Here is an 18,585-nt window from a genome sequence, read left to right on the forward strand (position 1 = left end):
ATATGTGGGACAGTTCTGAATTCGAATATACGCGGAAGCCCAAGCCTCGCTTCGGCAACGAAATCCCTAACCGCCAAGACCCGGACTCGACTCCGGTGAAGAGGCGCTGAACGAGACGCCTCCGCTGCGTTCGGGGCGGGGCTTCCCTGTTTCCCATTGGAACGGGCTGCATGGGGCGCATGCGTAGTATTCGCGCTCCTCCCTTCGGCTGGCAACTTGGGTCCTGGCAAGGAAAACCGTTGGGCTGAGTCTGGGAGCGGTGAGTAAAGGGGCGCCTGGCTCTTTTCCGTTCTGTCTTTAGGCGGGATCTGGCGTCGGCGGCGAGCGATTGCTGGGCCAAGAAAAGGAGGCAGCACGACAGCCAAGCTGCTCCTGCACGAAGCCTGAGGGACGCGCCCCGGTTGCAAAGCAGCCCTTAAGGCAGGGGTCTTCAAACTTGGCCCTTTTATGACTTGTGGACTTCAACTCCCAGAATTCCTCAGCCAGCTGGCTGAGGAATTCTGGGAGTTGAAGTCCACAAGTCATAAAAGGGCCAAGTTTGAAGACCCCTGCCTTAAGGCATAAAGAGGAGAAGGCGGGTGGCAGAGGGAGGGCTGCGGTTCCCGTAGGATCCATCCATCCTGGAGCCCTCCTTCGCATCTGTTGCACCACGGTTCCCATTGGCTTTGCCAGCCTGGGGATCCTGTGCGAGTCATCCGAGGAGCAAGAGATGTGAGGGGGGGGGCATTAAATAGATTTATATTTTTTACTGCTCTGGAAGTCACGTGGCTTTTTAACACAGTGAAACTAGAGAGAACGTGGGCAGGAGTGTGCTTTGAAGCATCATTAAGATTGGAGTATTCTCCAAGTCCTCTCTCGTGAACCCAGGGCAGTTCTTTGTGATGCCATGGTCATGTGAGTTGTGTTTTTTTTAAAGCAATATTATAGAAGTAGCATCTCATTGCCTCCTGGGATACTTTACTTCTCAGATAGTCTTGGATTTCCTGGTGGTCTCCGGTCAGCCAGGGATGAATACTGTGTGGCTTTTTTAGGACACCCATAGTCAACTAGATGCTGTAGTCAGGTGTTAAGTTCAGCTGCCTGGGTGGAAATTGTCATTTTGTGCAGGGGAGAGAACAGCCATGTATGTCACTCTGAGCTACTTTTCTGAGTTAACTTCATTTAATTGGTCATTTACATCAGTGCCTTTCTCTTGAGATCACAAGGTTCAAGACTAGTTACTGTAAACCAGACATGTCAAACACAAGGCCCAGGGGCCACATCCGGCCCGGGAAGTGGTTTCATGCGGCCCGCGAAGCCATCCTGGAAACTGTGAGGGAACGGCCCCCACTGCCTTGGCCCTGGCCAGAGACCCTCCTTCTGCCAGAGACCCTCAGATCTGTCCCATTCCTGCCCAGGCCTTCATAGGCACCCTTGATGCGAACGATGTAGAGCTGGCCACGCCCACCCAGTAGGCCATACGCACTCTAGCCACGCCCACCCAGTAGGCCACGCCCACCCTGGCCATACCCACCCGGCCCCCTGAGGGCAACTGCAATGCTGATGCGGCCCTCAATGAAATTGAGTTTGACAAACAGTTGGGCTGATGGTAGTATTTGTTTTTAATTAAATAATAATCAGAATAGATCTGGAAGAAACCTTGGTCTTCTAGTTCAATCTCCTGCTCAAGCAGGAGATCCTATATCATTTGAGACAAGTGGTTGTCCAGTCTCTTCTTAACTCCATTGATGAAGCACCCACAACTTCTGACGGCAAGCTGTTCCATTGGTCAGTTGTCCTCACTGTTTCTCCTTAATTCCAGGTTGCTTCTCTCCTTGATTAGTTTCCATCCATGGTATTTTTGATGTCATATTGTGCTTTGATGATACGGTTTTTACAACTATCAAATTACTTTGTGTATTGATGAGGTGATATACAAGTATCAAATAAATCAATAAATAATAACAAAAAGGCCCTTAAAACAGCATTTGTCAGCTAGCATAGGGATCCTGTGAGTAGAGTAGAACCTTTTAGATGGTTGTAGAACAGCTAATGGAATGCCCTCTTTGTATGTTTTCCTTCTGTTTTGTTTTTATCTTAAATTGCTTGTTTTAATGGTTTTCATATATTTTTGATTATTACCATGTACATCTCCCAGTGTCACTTTATGTAAGATGGGCAATGATACAAATGAGAGTAAATAAGTTATTTTTGTATATGCAACAGGTTAACAATGGTTCTGGAAATCAAGAAGAATCCAGTCTGATCAGAAAGAGCTTCATCTAGGAAGGCATCCTGATTCTTACCAGCCAAAATGCTTTATGGAACGTTAAAGGCATGGTTGCTTCATACAGGAGGTACAGTTTAGCCAATATACTTACGGTCTGGACTTTAAAATTATGTGAAATTTCTATATGTTAAATGAAGTACTTCTCAAGTGCTTCAGAAACAATTCAAATTGTTTGCATAGGATCACAAGCAAAATAGGTCTGCATGTACATACCTGCAAAATCAGCTGAGAAGAGCTTTTACAGGAGTCATACAGATATGCTGCTGTTTTAACAATCTAAAAACTGGATTTTTGTAGTAATATATATTGTGAAGTAACTCAGGTATTTCACACTACTCTAAAAACCTCCATGAACTTGACACATTTCCCTTTAAAGCTTTCTAAATCCATGATCATTGACACATCTTCTGACACTGAATGTCACAAGTTTATGTTCTGATAGTGTTGGAATAGGATTATAACTGATTATTAGAGATTATTACTAATTAAGGGACGCGGTGGCTCAGTGGGTTAGGACGCTGAGCTTCTCAATCAGAAGTTCGGCAGTTTGGCGCGTCGAATCCCGAGTGCCACGTAACAGAGTGAGTGCCTGTTACTCGTCCCAGCTTCTGCTAACCTAGCAGTTCGAAAGCACGTAAAAATGCAGTAGAAAAATAGGGACCACTACGGTGGGAAGGTAACAGCGTTCCATGCATCTTTGGTGTCTAGTCATGCCGGCCACATGACCACGGAGACGTCCTCGGTCAAGCACTGGCTCTTTGGTTTTGAAATGGAGATGAGCACCGGCCCCTAGAGTTGGAAATGACTAGCACACATGTGCGGGGGAACCTTTACCTTTACCTTTACTCATTACCGAGTAATGAGAAAGATCTTAGGATTGTAATGGGCAGTTTGTTGAAGAACAGGGTACAGCTCTTAAAAATATATATTTTATGTTGGAGGCAATTGAACAAGGACCAAAAGAGATGCTGCCAATATCATATCAATGTATAAGCCTTCAAGTATGATCATACCTGGATTATCTTATCTCAGAAAAGCTGAACAAATTGCAAAATTGGGCAACAAGAATGACAGGGGTGATTATGAGGTTTAGGGCTTTTAACTTGGAAAAATGGAAAGTAAGACAGAAGCAGTACATGTTTATATATGTATGCTTCATGTAGACAGTGTTTTTTTCTATTATCACTAAAACTAGATTTTGGGATCATCCAGTGAAGTTGAATGAAGGGGGACTTGTATATCTTTAACTTGTGCATAGTTTCATTGATATAATCTTGGACCTGTTAAATTTTTGCACAAGGTGGCTATCATTGATTTATCCTGTAATCCTCATGAATCAGTGATCCCTAGACTATGCAGTTATTCAAAAGTCTGCCTGGCTTTGAGAAATCTTTGAACAAGTACCCTTTAAAGCAGCAGGCCTGAGCAGCTGCTCTGCTTTTATCCAGATGGCAAAACTCTTCTGTGCATGCTCAGGTGCCTATCATTTTCCAGTAAAGCAAAAGGTCCATTAGAGGGATTCAATTATGCAAGTTGAGACAGTGCATTGAACCTGTTTGCTGGTGTTTTGAATTGAGATGCTATCTGAAAGCCTATTTGACAGGCCTTCTAGTATCTGGTGTTGAAATAATGATAATATAAGAACACATGGAAATTATATCTCTGGTTTAATTATGTCAATAGTTAAGCACTTTAAATTGTTTTGCAGAGATGCTGTTGAATTTTCCTTAAGGAACCATTTAAAAGCTATTTAAACTTTGATAAATTTTATGGATTCTCATATGTTTTAATAATCATGAAAATGAAATTAGAGGTACTAGCCTCTACATGTATCAAACAGAAGAAGCCATGGCCTCGAATCACCTGGCTGGGAGAGGTAATTATATTTTTTTATATTATTGTACATTAAAGGTACATTCCTCCAAAAATTAAATCTTACTGGCATAACTTCAGATCATTGTGCAAATCTGGGTAATATAGTAACAGCAATAATCAATATAAATCATTAGGAATTACAATAAATACTGTCTGAGCAGTTGAAAAATGCATCATTGAAGGTTCAAATATCTACTTTGCTTTAGAAAAACATTGAATATCCAAAAGTTTGATTTTTTCTTAACGTAAAGCATTCTTATCTAAACTTTTGTTTTATTAACTTAAGATAAAGTTCTTTGGCAGAACAGAATTTTTCAGTTCAATCTCGGATTCATATGCTAATTTTGTTATTGCAGTTTATTTAATTTTTGAAGTTATTTCATTCAGGATATTTTAAAATGCAATACTATCGTGTTATTTTTACATTTTATTCATACGATGCTTGAAAAGTTTTTTTATTCACTATATTTTTAAGTATCTGCTATTTTAAAATAAAACATACCGTATTTGTTCAAACCTGGCTTTTGTACTGTGGCATTTTATAACTGAATCAGTGATAATCAATGTGGGATGGTTGAAATTGCTTTTTATATACTCTCCTTAAGTATTTGTTCTTTTGAGTTTTTAATTGTAAACTTTAAACTAACTCTCTGATTTGGATATCTTATAAATCTTAATTATTACTAAAATTCCGTATCAGATCATTTTGCTGCAAAAAAAAAAATTGAACAGCAGAATAGTCTTGTTTTCAGGGAACATTTATCTTTGTGGAAGGGTCAAGAAAAGAGTTTCTGAATCAAGTATTATGTCATTTAATTTTTTACTTTTATTTATTTATTATAATACTAGCAGGATTCTTGAATTAATCCAGATATTCATTAGCAAGAAAAAAAGTATTATATAAATAAAAGACTGATACTTCTTTTAATAGCAAAAAGAGGCCGTTTTTCTATTGGATGACAAAAACATACAGGAAATTAATCTGCTTTCTGGAAAGACAAAAAAAAAGATTCCACAATTACAGACTTTTCTGAAGAATGTTATTGTATTATCAACCTCAAGAAATGGTTAAGTATTACAGTATCAATTCTTTCTACCTAAGTGTATGTTCTGTTTTTTTATAATGTAAAGAAATTTCTAATAGCGAAAGTCAGCAGTTCTTCACTTGTTTCGGATGTAAATTAACCCATTTTCTGGTCATAAATATATTATGACATAAAATTATTCATGTAGTTGGAATAGTAGACCTTAATTGAATATACATTTAACTGGAGGGAGTCTCATTGAAAAGAGTGAAGCTTATAGTGCATTTAAGTGTATGTGCATATCAGATCACATTCCAAATTGATGCACTTTAATCTTTTTCACATAGGAGCTTGGTTGGCAGGAATGCTTAAAACAGGAGAGCTATTTCTTTGGAACAAGGATCAGGACATTATAAAAACTGTTCCACCCATAGAGGAATCTAAAAAAGTTGCTATGGCAGTGCAAGGTATGATTGTTCAACCAATATAATTGTCAAAAAAATATTCTTTCATTTTCATCTTTTTTATAAAAAAACTCATTTTTTTTTTAAAAAAATATTAAGCTGTAGTTTAAAATTTGTCATTTTTCTTATAGTATTTTTCGTAAATATCAAGGCTCCTAATTATTTATCATATGCCAATGATACATTAGTATCTATAATGTATGCTTCTTGAGGCTATTACCACAAATAAAAGTGTATTGCTTATTATTGCAGTAAAAAACATGATAAAACATACAAATTCTTTATTCTACTACCTGATTTCATACAAGAAACTATATTTGCTTGTGATAGCATGCGTTTTATTGTCATAATTTAAGTAAATATTTTGAGTAGATTTAGAAGAACTGAATAATTCTAACACTACATTATTTTCTAGAACATTCCTTGAGGTTATGCTTACGTGTTTCCGGCAATGGAAATAAAATACTTCTTGCTACTCAAGATGTCTGTGTCTTATTGTGGGAAAGCATAGAATCAAAAGCAACACCTTTCCAAATTTCTGCAATGGGACAGTGGTCCCAAATTATTCCTGAAGCTTCAATTGTGTTACCAGCCATCGAAGAGAAGGAAACTGTAGTTAGTGTTGATTTTGTTGAAAATGAGGTAAAATATAAAATACATCTCATTTATTGACAATCAAGTATTTTCCAAATATGTAGTGACTTTTGTTATACAGCCATGTAATTCTGGTTATTGTTGAAGTCTATTGTGTGTTTATCTGAAGTAAATACTTGTTTTTATATTGAATCTGTGGCTGTTGCCTGTATTCCTCATAATCAGACTGAGAATTATGCTGCTTATGCAGCCAGACCTGCCACCCTCAAGTACAAACTTCTGGATAAACCAAGAATTTTAAGTACCAAAATATCAGGTTTTGCTTATTTCAGGGATGGTCTTATCAGCTAATATATATGGTAATACTTGTTAAAAGTATATGTGTTTCCATATATATTCATGTGAAAGCCCATTGGCAGATAAGCTGACCCTTGAGTTTTTAACCAAAATACCATGAAAGAGATGGGTTGGCTTATTCATGAGTAGCACATTTTTCATAATATGTCAGTTAAAAATTTTTAGCATGGGCTTGTACAGAATACAGGTAGTCCTTGGTTAATGACTAGCTTAGTAACTATTTGAAGTTACAATGGACCCCCCAAATACTTACAACTTGGATTGAAAGTTCCAGTGGCTGACACTCATGGTCACATGATTACATTTGGGTGCTTAACAGGCAGCCCACATTCACAGCTGTTTGCAGCATTCCATGGACATGTGACCTTGATTTACAACCCTTTATTTTGGCCAGAAAACAGCTTTTACTTCCTGTTTTTGGCAAAAAAAATCCCATTACAAAGAGTAGGATCATTTAACAACCACTTTGTTCTCTTAAAACCTGTCTCACACATACACTTAACAATCACTGGAAAAAAGTATTGTAAAATTGGGTTGATAATTTAATGCTCAGCTTGGCACTACTTAAGAACTATAATTCTAGGAAGAATTACGGTAATAAATTGAAGATTACCTGTATATACGGTAAGCTGAATCCTGGCATTGTTCAGGAATGGATAAAATTGAATGACTGGGATCATGAATAGGGAGTCTTCTATCTTGCAATACTTTTTTATAGCTCCTCTTTAGAACATATTTAATACTCAACATCTTGGTCTTACCTATTTGCGCTGGCATGTTTGCATGCAGTGGCAATATATTGCAGTTTCTGCTATGTTTTGTGCATGTCTCTTTCCAGACAACACAGTAGAGCTTAGAATCCAAATCATAATATTGCATATGCAAAATAGTTCATTGTAACTGCAGTTTAAATTTCTGTGGGTTAATACGGAAATGATTAAGTCTTTTATAACATCTTAATTGCTGACCACATGGTAAAATATGAATAATTATCATATACATTTAAATATATATGTAGTTATTTTAAGTGAGTTATTCAAAAATGTTGATTCATTGACAGATATTGGGAGAATGTTGCTTGGGTTCTTTTGCATTTTATTCTGAGGCCCAACTGGTGCTGATATTTTTGAAGATCAAATGGCAGGAGAACGGTTTAAAAAATGCAAGGTAAAACAAATATTCTGATTTTTAAATGCAGATGTTTATATCAGATATTTAATAAGATGCATATCAGTTTATTAATGAAAATGTCATTTGTGTACATATGTGTACACACACACATATACACACATATACATATACATACACATATATATATATGTATGTATATATATATATATATGTATATATATATGTATATATATATATATATATATATATATATATATATATATATATATATATACACACACACACACACACACACACACACACAAAACACACACAAATAATGAGTTGTCATAAGTTGACTATATCCTGTGGATAGCCTTGGGTCAGGCCAAAGCAGGAAAGAAAGAGTTAATTAGCAGGGTGCATTCAAAAGCCTTGACAAATACTTAACATATAGATAGATAGAGAGAGAGAGAGAATATTATGATTCCTTGCTAAAAATTGCTAATAACTTCCACAAACTAAGATGGATATTACACTAAACCATAATATGCAGTAGATGAGATAGAAGGAGCTTAAGTGAAGCCTTGGACTAACATGGCATCTCATTCACTATTTTTCAACTGCATAGCTCAACTAACAACTTTAAATTTCAAAGAATCAGACACTGTTGCTAAAGAAATGGGGTGTGAAGCAGGCGGGTTAAATTATTTGTAGTTCATGTCTAATAACATCCTCTGCATTTTTTCCAAAAAAATTTTTTTGACTCTGTACATCAATAAAATTATTTTATTTATTTATTTATTTAGTTAGTTAGTTATATTTATATACCGCCCTATTCCCTGAGGACTCAGGGCGGTTTACAGGGAATTAAAAAAAACCAAAATACAAAAATTAAGAACCAAATTAAAAATATTAAATTAACCCTGAAGTCAGTTAAAAAGAACCCCAAATTAAAAATTCCTCCTCAGTCTGGGCCCGAGAGCTCAAAGAGCCAGGTCTTCAGGCCCCGGCGGAATGATCGGAGGTCGGGGGCAGTCCTCAGCTCCACCGGCAGCTGGTTCCAGATGTTATTTTCCATTTTTCCTGTAATATGCACTTTTTTCTTCATTCCATGTAGCTCTGTTCCATGTCAAATACATTGGACACAACAAACATGCTCTCTGCTGAAGTTGGCTCCCTCTTGTGAATCCGTGAAGTCAAGAGGTGCTTTGCTTACTGAATACTCACATGATGGACTTGTACTAGCAATAGCTCTCAATCAAAAGGATCTACAGGTACCAATGTTAAAAGCGTAATGAAGAAAGTGACTTTATTAATATTGTGCCCTTTATTAAGTTTGGCTGTGTAAACTACTTTGAATACATCCAGTATCACCCTGGTAGAAGAAGATGCCTAGAATGTAATTGCCTTCCCCTTTCAATTCTTGGCAACCATCACTTTCTACATTTATATATGATCACAGAACCTATCTGGCATGCAAAGCTATAGAATAAAAAAGGGAAATCCCTGTAAACTGGTAAGTCACCCCTACCTCCGCCCATTTTTAAGGAAAAACATCCCACCCACCCAGTCTTCAGTTCTACTTGATATAATTCCTCCTATTAAAAGAATATGCTACTGCTTTCCAGGAGGGGGATGGGGGAACACTTCCTTCTGGCAGTGCAATCTTTAATCTTACTCTTTCAAAGTCTTAAAGTTTAAAATTATGTTCATCAAAGAGACTTGCAATGTAATCAAGGAACAGAGAGTAATTTTGTATCCTGTCCAGAATCAGCATTTATGTTCCATAAATAATTTATAAAAGGAGGATCAATTTTAAAAAAGATAAGGACACATGAGGCATTAACAGTTAAATTTTATCCCGGTATTTTGTTCATATTAAATATATTTTCCTTTTCCTGTTTCTTCTATAATAGGGAACTCAAATTATGTTTATGAGCACTAAGAATTTTATTACTACTTCAGGGAGTCTTAAAGGTTGTGGTAGCAAGAATCCCAAAATTCCATCCAAATTAATACGGTCAGTATGAAATCAGCTTTTTTTCCCCAGAGGATATTTTGAAATCCAGTGTGAGTATTTCAGTTGCATGTTCCTGAAAGTGTTCTTGTATTGTTGAAGGTCTTACTGGATTTCTGACATGAGCTGGACTCCTGATAGTCTGTTTTTGGTTTGCATGTTAAAACGTGGATCTCTGATCATACTGACATGCTTGGGTGAATTGATGACTTTAATTACTTATGGCTGCTCTATAGAATTTGGACCAGCAGAATTCATTCCTCTACATCCATTAATAATACACAGGTGAGATAATAAAACAGAGGTTTAAAAAATTATCTGAACTTTATGTTTTCCTTCCATATATTTTCTAATAATAATAATCATTTGTTAAACTTGTACGCTATTCAACTCTCAATGACTGGCTGGCTCACAATAATCAAAAAATTACAATAAAATCAATAAAATAAAAGATAAAAATTGGTGAGCATGATAATCCAGAGGGATTAAGTGAGCTGTCTCTTCTTTGCCGAAGATGAATTCATATTTTAAACATTTCATTTTTTCACTTATTCTTTTATTCTCAGGCAACAAAAATGGCACTGGCAAGAAAGATTAGCTCCATTTTAAAGGATCTCTACTCATTTCCTATGAGTGCAGCTTAACATATTCAGGGTGGGGATTTAGCCTAATATAAGAGAATGGATAAATCTTTTAAGTGAGATAAATATTTTTGCATTATGATATTGTACATTAATCTTCTGTTTTGTTGATTTATTCTTCTGTGCTAGATCACAGAACTCTTTCTTGAATTCTAATGATTCATCAATTTCTGAAGGAGATTTCATGAGGCAGAGATTTTCTGTAATATGTCACTCCAGTTTGCCTTATCTCATTGCCTCTGATGGATACATGGTTACAGTCCTTAAATTTTCCAGTGAGTTTTCACCTTCTACCTATACAAAGTCATTGCTGCTTGATTCAGCCCAAAGACTAGAAAAGTTGCGTCACAATTTGATCACATTCAAGGTACAACTGCTTTCTTAATTTTCTAATACAATATGATATTGGTTTGCAATTAAAGTCCATAGACCTCTGAATACAGCCACAGAACAGTTGCCATTTACAATATATTTTTTTGTTTCTTTAGCAACTTAACAACTATATTACTAACTTAACCACTGCAGTTAATAACTGTGGCCAGAAAGGTAATAAAATGCTGCAAAACTCACTTAATTTAAATGTCTTGCTTATCAACAGCAATTTTGTACTCGATTGTGGTCATAAGTCAAGGATTACCTGTATTCTTTTCTTCTGAAAATGTCTCCTGTTGCTCTCTTCTATACATCCCTTTATTCTCCTGCTTAACGTTTCAGACTCATTTCATGCTTGCTATCATGTAGTCAAATTGTTTTTCTTCTTCAGGAACAGATAAAAGCCTTACAGTTCATTTCATATGATCTGATACTGACATTTTATTGAGCATAGAAATAGATTGTGCCCATACTTCATGACCCACATTTCATTAGGCATTTTCCAGATTCCAAATGGCACGGTATTTCAGATAGAGAATTATAACAGGGTAAAAATTATGAATCTGCCTTTTTATCTCATAAGAATTTCTAAAAAGTACAGTGTCTGGCAAGTGAAGGGTTGACTGTGGTTTCACTGATACTTTTTAAATAAATATCACAAGAGTACATAATCCATTTTTATTCTGCAGGTGTTACTACCACCTATTCCATTTTTCTTATACCTGCAAATGGATAATTTACTAAGAGTTTAGTTGGCTAAACCCAAGTTAATATTTCCATGGTAAATATCCATTTTGTTCGGAGCACAGCAGTTACAAAATATGTTTCCGGAGGGGTACATTTGTTCCTAACTTTATTGTTTTAAGAGAAATAGGAAAATGTTTTATTTAGCCAGATATTTTTAAATAATACCGTATTTTAAAATACTTTTTCAATTTTATTTGCAGTGCTGTGATTATTCACTCTTCTGGCCATATTGCCATTTCTGCATGGTTAATGCTGTATGTATTTTATGTTGCTGATAGCCAGAAAGATCAAACCCATATAAATCATATATTTTGTGATCTACCATGCCACCAGTTTCAGGATCTGCTTCAATTGTTGCATTCAGAAATTGAGGAGAGAGAAAAAATTAAATGATGCTAACAGTAAAAGAGTGATATTGTTTTCTTCCGTAGTCTGAGGGGAAAAAGCAGCCACTGCCGTCACTGTCTTCTTTAAGAGCTAATCTCTTACAATATGAAAATCAACTTTCTACTTTCTCTGGCACTCCAAAGTTTCTACAAGAAGAAGAAGGAGTCACTGAACTAAACGAAGAAGTATCACTATTCCAGGTATTCTGATTGTTTTATAATATTGAATGATTAATGTTAATAATTTCAAATCATAATGAATACATAGTAAAAAAATTAATAATGTAATTTCTACAAGAAGAAGAAGGAGTCACTGAACTAAACGAAGAAGTATCACTATTCCAGGTATTCTGATTGTTTTATAATATTGAATGATTAATGTTAATAATTTCAAATCATAATGAATACATAGTAAAAAAATTAATAATGTAATGTGAATTAAAATGTCATTTAGAAAGGCCATTTTATTTGTTTGGAGGATATCAATGTAGTATTTTACGTTTGAGATCTTCTGTTGCTAAGGATAAATCTTCCTTTTAAAAAAACTTCACCATCTCCTGCTGCTCAGAAGGCTATTTATGTGACACTGGATCCTTAATTTTAACTTAGAATGAACCTGCACAAAAATATCAAACATTTTACCTTAGTTAAGTATTCATTTACATCTTGCTGAATAGATATCGAAACATTCATACGCCAAACTGGCCATAGAGCCAGATTAGTAGTGATTAAGGTATCAGGCTAGAAACCAGAAGACACTCCACTTTATGCATGAAAACTCTCTAGGTGATTTTGGGCTGTTCACTGCTTCTCAGCCCAACTCATCTCACAAGATTGTTGTTGTGGGGAAAATAGGAGGAGGAAGGAATATTGGGAATGTTCGCCACCTTGAATTATTTATAATAAATAACTTTTCATATGGCTGAAAATCTTGATTATGGTTTTGTTTTTTTAGTTAGGAGACTATTCTGGAACTTAGTTCCAGGGGTTTTCTCATCAATGAGCAAAAAGTCTTTTTCCACTTATTCAGAACTGTTTCTTCCTCTCAGTGGAACAGCACTGCATAAGAAAAGTGAATTGAATAGGGTTATTTTTTGTAATTGTGCATATTTGCCCAACCCTCTTTATTTTTACCAATTTTTCTACTGTTGCCCGTTTTCATTCATATTAATGTGATAGCTTAAAAGGCCAAATTAAACTTATCCAACAAGCATAACACAAGCACACTCATCTACTCCCCCACCATCCACATGCTAACAGTCAAAGCCCTGCGGAGACTGTCTTGCTTTGGATACTTAATTAACATTCATAAAGTATTTGTTCCCATCCTTAAAATTTCCTTAACAATAGAGAAGGCCACTAATGGAATGGATTCCATTCCATTCTTCAACATACGATTTATTTTTCTTTCCCATAAAGGATTTAGATATCTCACTGGCAACAGTTTGTAGACAGCACTTACAGAAATGTGTGTGTGTGTGTGTGTGTATGTATATATTTGTATAATTATTACTGATACAAGTGTCACAAATAAGCATCTTTCAGATGTATATCATTTTTTTAATATAGGAATGCAATGAAGAATCCAGTGATGACATTTTTTTTCAAAGTAATTCATATATTTTGGGAAGCCAAAAAGCAGATTTCTCTTTAGGTGATGAAGGCCAGCTGGAATTCGCATCAATGTTTGACACAATTCATGCAATAGATGGAACAGAGAGAAAAAAAGATGGCCTATTGTTTGAACTGAACCATATTCAAAAAAATCTCATTGCCGCTTGGAGAGTGAGCATTTCAAAAAGTATAAAAGAAAAAGACATATTATTAAATTTTAACATTCGTTGCATTGTACACTTTTTTAACATTCTCCAGTATGTGAAACTTAAAGAATTAGAGCATCCTGTCAAGAATCAGTCATGGATACAATGTGTCTTAAACTGTTTCCAACAATTTTTGACTGTCCTAAGTTGGGAAGATCAACACAGACAAACATTGGGGCATTTAATGAAATTCACAATGCAGACCTTAAAACTCATACTTGCAGAACGACACGATAACCTTTTCTCCACTAATCTTTTGGGGGGTTTCTCATTGCTGAAGATGGTTATACATTATTTAAATGCCAAAAAAATACCACAGTATGAAGTTGTTCCAGCAGATCTGAGTGGTAATAATAAAGTGGAACTAGATTCTATTGATGTGCCTCTGTTTCAAAGCATGGATTGGAATAGTCACCAGAAGCACTGTGCATTACATTCTGTGCTAACGTGTTCTCTTCCAATGGCAAATCGAACTGAGAATCAGGAAAAAAGGTATTTCTAGTATAAAAATTATTACTTTAAATATTTTACTATTTTGATGTATAATGTAATTTGAATCATGAATAAAATATCGTAAATAAGAATTCTGGGACAAGTAAAATACAGAATTTGAGTTTGGGTACCCCTTCTGGTCTCTTAACACCTATAATAGATTTTAGTATGAGACTAGATGCTGATAACCACTGGAACCACCAGAGCCAATTTATGCCATAATCTTTCAACATCAATTTGCAGATCTCAATACTTTGTGATCTTCTCCAGTTCTTTCTCTTCTATAATATTTTACTATTCCCTGGTATTGCCTATGTATCACACTTTCTTTTTTTCAACCACAATTAAATCTGTGCATTATGAGACAAGGCATTATCAGTTTGTATTCTGAAATCCCACAATATTTAACCTTATTTTCAACTACTTTTTCAACTCTTGTGTTCCCACCAATTTTTCCTTACTGTCACATGATATTTTTACAGATGTTCCAGTGACTAATTTTGGTGACTGTTATGCCATTGTTCATAATCAGTTGGTGTGATCTTGCATGAGCTGAATATCTGATCTACTGTTTCTTCGTACAATCTACACTTTGAATCATTTGATAATAATAGCTATAATACAATGTGAAATTCCATTATTATTTATGGGCCTGGTTTGTAGCCCTGGATTTCCTGGTGATTTCCCTTTGAAATAATGGTGTAAGATTTCTTCTGAATGGAATATGTAAGGATTAGTCAATAGCTTTCTTTAATTTGTGACTTTGTTATATGTTTAATTCTTTTTAAACTTAGGTTAACTGTAATCTGGCGACACTTGTATAAGCATGTGATTTGGTATTGGGCACAACTAAACAGAAAAGTGAATAACTCAAATAAATCAATGACTGAAATCCAAATTGCTCAGGAAATTCCAGTGATCAAAGCACTTGCAAGTCATATACAGGCAATCTTACAGTCTTTGGGAGAAAGCTTGGAACAACATCTGAACCTCAAGTCTGTGAATGGTTAGTGTCTTGAAGAAACCACCATCACTTCATATACCTTGCATAAATATATACATTTAAATATGAAATTGATCCTCCACCACCTGCAATGCTAATAATTGACACAATTTAAGGGGCTGATTTGATGTTAAATTCTGTATTCAGTGGGATGAGATATCCAACAAAGGGTCCCATGTGTCTATTCTGAAAAACAAAATGGGTTCCTGACAATACCCACAGTGAACTTATTCATACAGATAATTTTTTCCCCTCATTCTATGTAATCTATGTGAGAACAAAATAATTCATGGTTATTGATCTCAAGCAAACTGGTCTGAAGGTTAAGATTAGTTTAAATGCTAGATTTCAATTTGTTTTTAAGGTGAGGAGGAGTTTCTGATAGGATCGTATAAAAAGTCTGTGGAGGCTTGGGAGAGAGCTTTTCAGGAAACAAAAGCAAAAGGTATGATATTGGTTCCATTTTTAGGGTTAGTCCTCCCTGCAAAAATTACTTGTTTAAAGAGAGATGGTTGGTCATTTTTTTCTGGCATTGTTTTCAGTCTCTCAAAGATAGTCTCTTTGAAGTGGCATGGTAGGTAGAGTTGAAAAAAAAAGTGAATGAGACCAAAGCCCAAAGTAGATAACAAAGTCTTTCTAATTCTTATACCCTTTTTTACTCTTTATGCTCCCCATTTTTCTGTGATCATTGTTTCTATCCCAAGTAGCAGTCTGTAATGAAGGTTGCTCTTAAGGCTTTCAAAAGGACATTTGACATCGGACAAAGGAATAGAGGTGGTCCATCTCTGATTTAAAGCTTTTATGTCTTTCTCTTTACCTTGGAAGTACATATAGTAGTTCAGTGATGGTAAACCAGTACAATTCTTTCTGTTTATAATCTAAAAAGGTGATATTGCACAAAAGGTATAAGGCAATAGAGTTGCCAATTTCAATTACCATCTTTGAGCAAGGACTACCTGCATATTAAGGTGTGAGCTTAACTGAGCTTCAGCAAATTCCTTCAATACTCTTTAGTGCAAGTCATCCGATATTGTGTGTGGAAGCATATTCCTTAGCTAATAATTTGGTATTTCTTTTTATTTCAAGTTTCAATCTGACCCTTTCATCCTGCTCCTGTTCCACAATTGCATGGTGGAACACAAGCTCTCTTCTTGGCCTGCATCCAGCATAGCGAGGCAAGATAAAAGTATACAAATTGTCAATGTGGTGTAGTTCAGCTAATAATCTTACAGCATGCAGACTTTAAGTCCCTCGTGTGTGATGTTTCCTACGCTCCCACCCCTTAGAATTCCCTTTCACTCCTATCATCACCGTAGCAATTGTTTTGGGTCCTCTTCCACAGAATAGTTGTATGCTTGTCAACCTACCACAGCGTTTTCTCTTTAATCTGTCTTTCATACTCTGCCTATATAGCCTCTTAAAGTGGTAGTTATGTTGCTTGGAGAGAAAGGTAGAACTTCACAGGGAGAGAGAAAGATAGTATAAAATAGAAATAAAGGTAATATGGGTATATAACTGAATGGGAGGCTTCTAAAACTACCCCACACTTGTTATTGGGTCTATGTAGACACAGAATCTGTATTTGGTGCAGTTAAGAAAAAGCCAGAAGTAAAAATAACACAATTAAATTATTAAAAGTTAAGCTTAATAGTTATAAACTATCATACAGAATTTGCCTGTGCTAATTTCTCTTTGCAATAAGGCTGTTAAAAGAACTGAAGTTTTAAAATAATTCAGTTATTCTTGTCTAAATTACTGTTTACTCAAATGATTCAAATGAAATGTATTCTAATCTAATAATTGTATTTGCATCATGTATTCCTGTTTTCATTTATAAATATGGATCTGAGAAGTAGATTTGCACTCATATATGCATAGGGTTTATTTTTATATAACACGGATTTATGTTTTTAGCTTTTATCCAATTATTTCTTTCTAAATATAGGAAGAAAGAGAATACCCTTCCTTCAAACTCGATATTATCTTGCTATTTTATATTGCCACCTGTATCATTATAATGTAAGTGAGGCTCAGGGTCTGTGTGATCATCTGGTATATGAACTTCTAAAACAGAATCAAATTTCTGTAAGAAACCGAGATGTTACAACAGGTATGTAAATGTAGAATTCTTCTTTCATCAGTCAAGTTATTTATAATAATACAGGTACTACTCAGTTAATGACAGTAATTGTTACAGCAACTCAGTTACTAAGCAACATGGTCATAAAGTGAAAAATGTTTGCACCATCTTAGTCCAGCAGTTCTAGTTGCAGTCATTAAACACAATGTAATGTGACCATGACTTGCAACTTCCTGCTAGCTTCTTTATTTACTTTGCTTTTTGAGAAGTCACAAATGGCGATCACATGATCATGGTGCACTGCAGGGATCATAAGGGCAGTATATAAATAAAAATAACATAAAAAATAACATAACATAATTACAAGCCAATTGCCAAGCACCCAAATTGCAATCATGTGACTGGGATGCTTTGATGGTTGCATCTTAGAGAACCATCCATAAGTCTCATTTTGAACATTCCCTGAATGAGTCATCGCTAACTATTTAATGTTGCAGACTTGTTATTTTTATTACAGTGTTATACTTTGTTACACTACATACTTTGTTCATCATTTTGGTATGGATAATAGAACATTTTTCTGAATTATATAATGCATTTTTTTATTTGGTTGCTTTTAAACTCCTTTTTAAATATTACCTACAAATCTGGCTTAAGAATAAATAGCTATTATCTTGTGTTGAATATCAGTGTACCTGCTACATCTCCTTTCTCTCCCAAGTACACTGATTGCCTTGCATGAAAACAACATATTTGATATTTAAAATGGTTCAACTCAAAATATTTTGCATATCACTGCTTAGGGGATTCAGCATTTCAGAGGGACTTAAAGTCCTGGCTGTTCTCTCATGCCCATGGTGAGGCTGGCTGAAGCCCCTTGTAAAATGTATAGGTTTATGCTGTTGGGAGAATTGACAGTTTTGTATTTTATTTTTGCTGGTTCTTTGTTGCTTTTCTTACTCATTGTGTACTCTATTTTCCTTGTTCTATTGTCAGCTGCCAAGAATTATTCTGGAGTTGGGTAGCACTTACATCAAATAAATTATTGTTGTTATTATTTCTATTTGAAGTAAGCTCCATTGAGAACAGTAAGACTAAGACCTACATTAGTATAAGATTGCAATCTTTGGCTTTTGTTTCTGAAATGACAAGGAATTCTTGTATGCTGTAGCAATAACTTTATTTTGAGATTTTTACTTCATTCAGTTACCCCAGACTTTTTGGATTTTCATTTTAGATGCTGAATGGATAAAAGATGTTCACACTGAAGCTGCTCTAGCAGTGGTTCAGTCTTTGGCCCGATTCATGGCAGCCTACTTCACTAATGGGC

At 35.4% G+C, this 18,585-nt stretch overlaps 1 protein-coding gene across 1 annotated transcript in view; it reads left to right on the forward strand.

Annotated features, from left to right (window-relative positions):
- Nucleotides 1-210: 210 nt before the first annotated feature.
- The window catches only part of CPLANE1 (ciliogenesis and planar polarity effector complex subunit 1), a 71,811-nt gene continuing 53,436 nt past the window's right edge, over nucleotides 211-18,585 (forward strand). The window contains exons 1-17 of the mRNA XM_083353808.1: nucleotides 211-259; nucleotides 2,206-2,336; nucleotides 3,978-4,145; nucleotides 5,076-5,211; nucleotides 5,517-5,636; nucleotides 6,049-6,275; nucleotides 7,645-7,751; nucleotides 8,815-8,971; nucleotides 9,614-9,717; nucleotides 9,817-9,999; nucleotides 10,485-10,722; nucleotides 11,906-12,061; nucleotides 13,430-14,172; nucleotides 14,967-15,178; nucleotides 15,540-15,620; nucleotides 17,121-17,285; nucleotides 18,493-18,585. The exon at nucleotides 18,493-18,585 is cut by the window's right edge and continues 60 nt beyond it. Coding sequence (XP_083209934.1) covers nucleotides 4,065-4,145; nucleotides 5,076-5,211; nucleotides 5,517-5,636; nucleotides 6,049-6,275; nucleotides 7,645-7,751; nucleotides 8,815-8,971; nucleotides 9,614-9,717; nucleotides 9,817-9,999; nucleotides 10,485-10,722; nucleotides 11,906-12,061; nucleotides 13,430-14,172; nucleotides 14,967-15,178; nucleotides 15,540-15,620; nucleotides 17,121-17,285; nucleotides 18,493-18,585 — 2,803 coding nt within the window. The 5' untranslated portion in view covers nucleotides 211-259; nucleotides 2,206-2,336; nucleotides 3,978-4,064. The remainder of the gene's footprint in view (nucleotides 260-2,205; nucleotides 2,337-3,977; nucleotides 4,146-5,075; nucleotides 5,212-5,516; nucleotides 5,637-6,048; nucleotides 6,276-7,644; nucleotides 7,752-8,814; nucleotides 8,972-9,613; nucleotides 9,718-9,816; nucleotides 10,000-10,484; nucleotides 10,723-11,905; nucleotides 12,062-13,429; nucleotides 14,173-14,966; nucleotides 15,179-15,539; nucleotides 15,621-17,120; nucleotides 17,286-18,492) is intronic.

The sequence above is a fragment of the Vipera ursinii genome, assembly GCF_947247035.1.
Source record: "Vipera ursinii genome assembly, chromosome: 2".
NCBI classification, from domain to species: Eukaryota; Metazoa; Chordata; class Lepidosauria; order Squamata; family Viperidae; genus Vipera; species Vipera ursinii.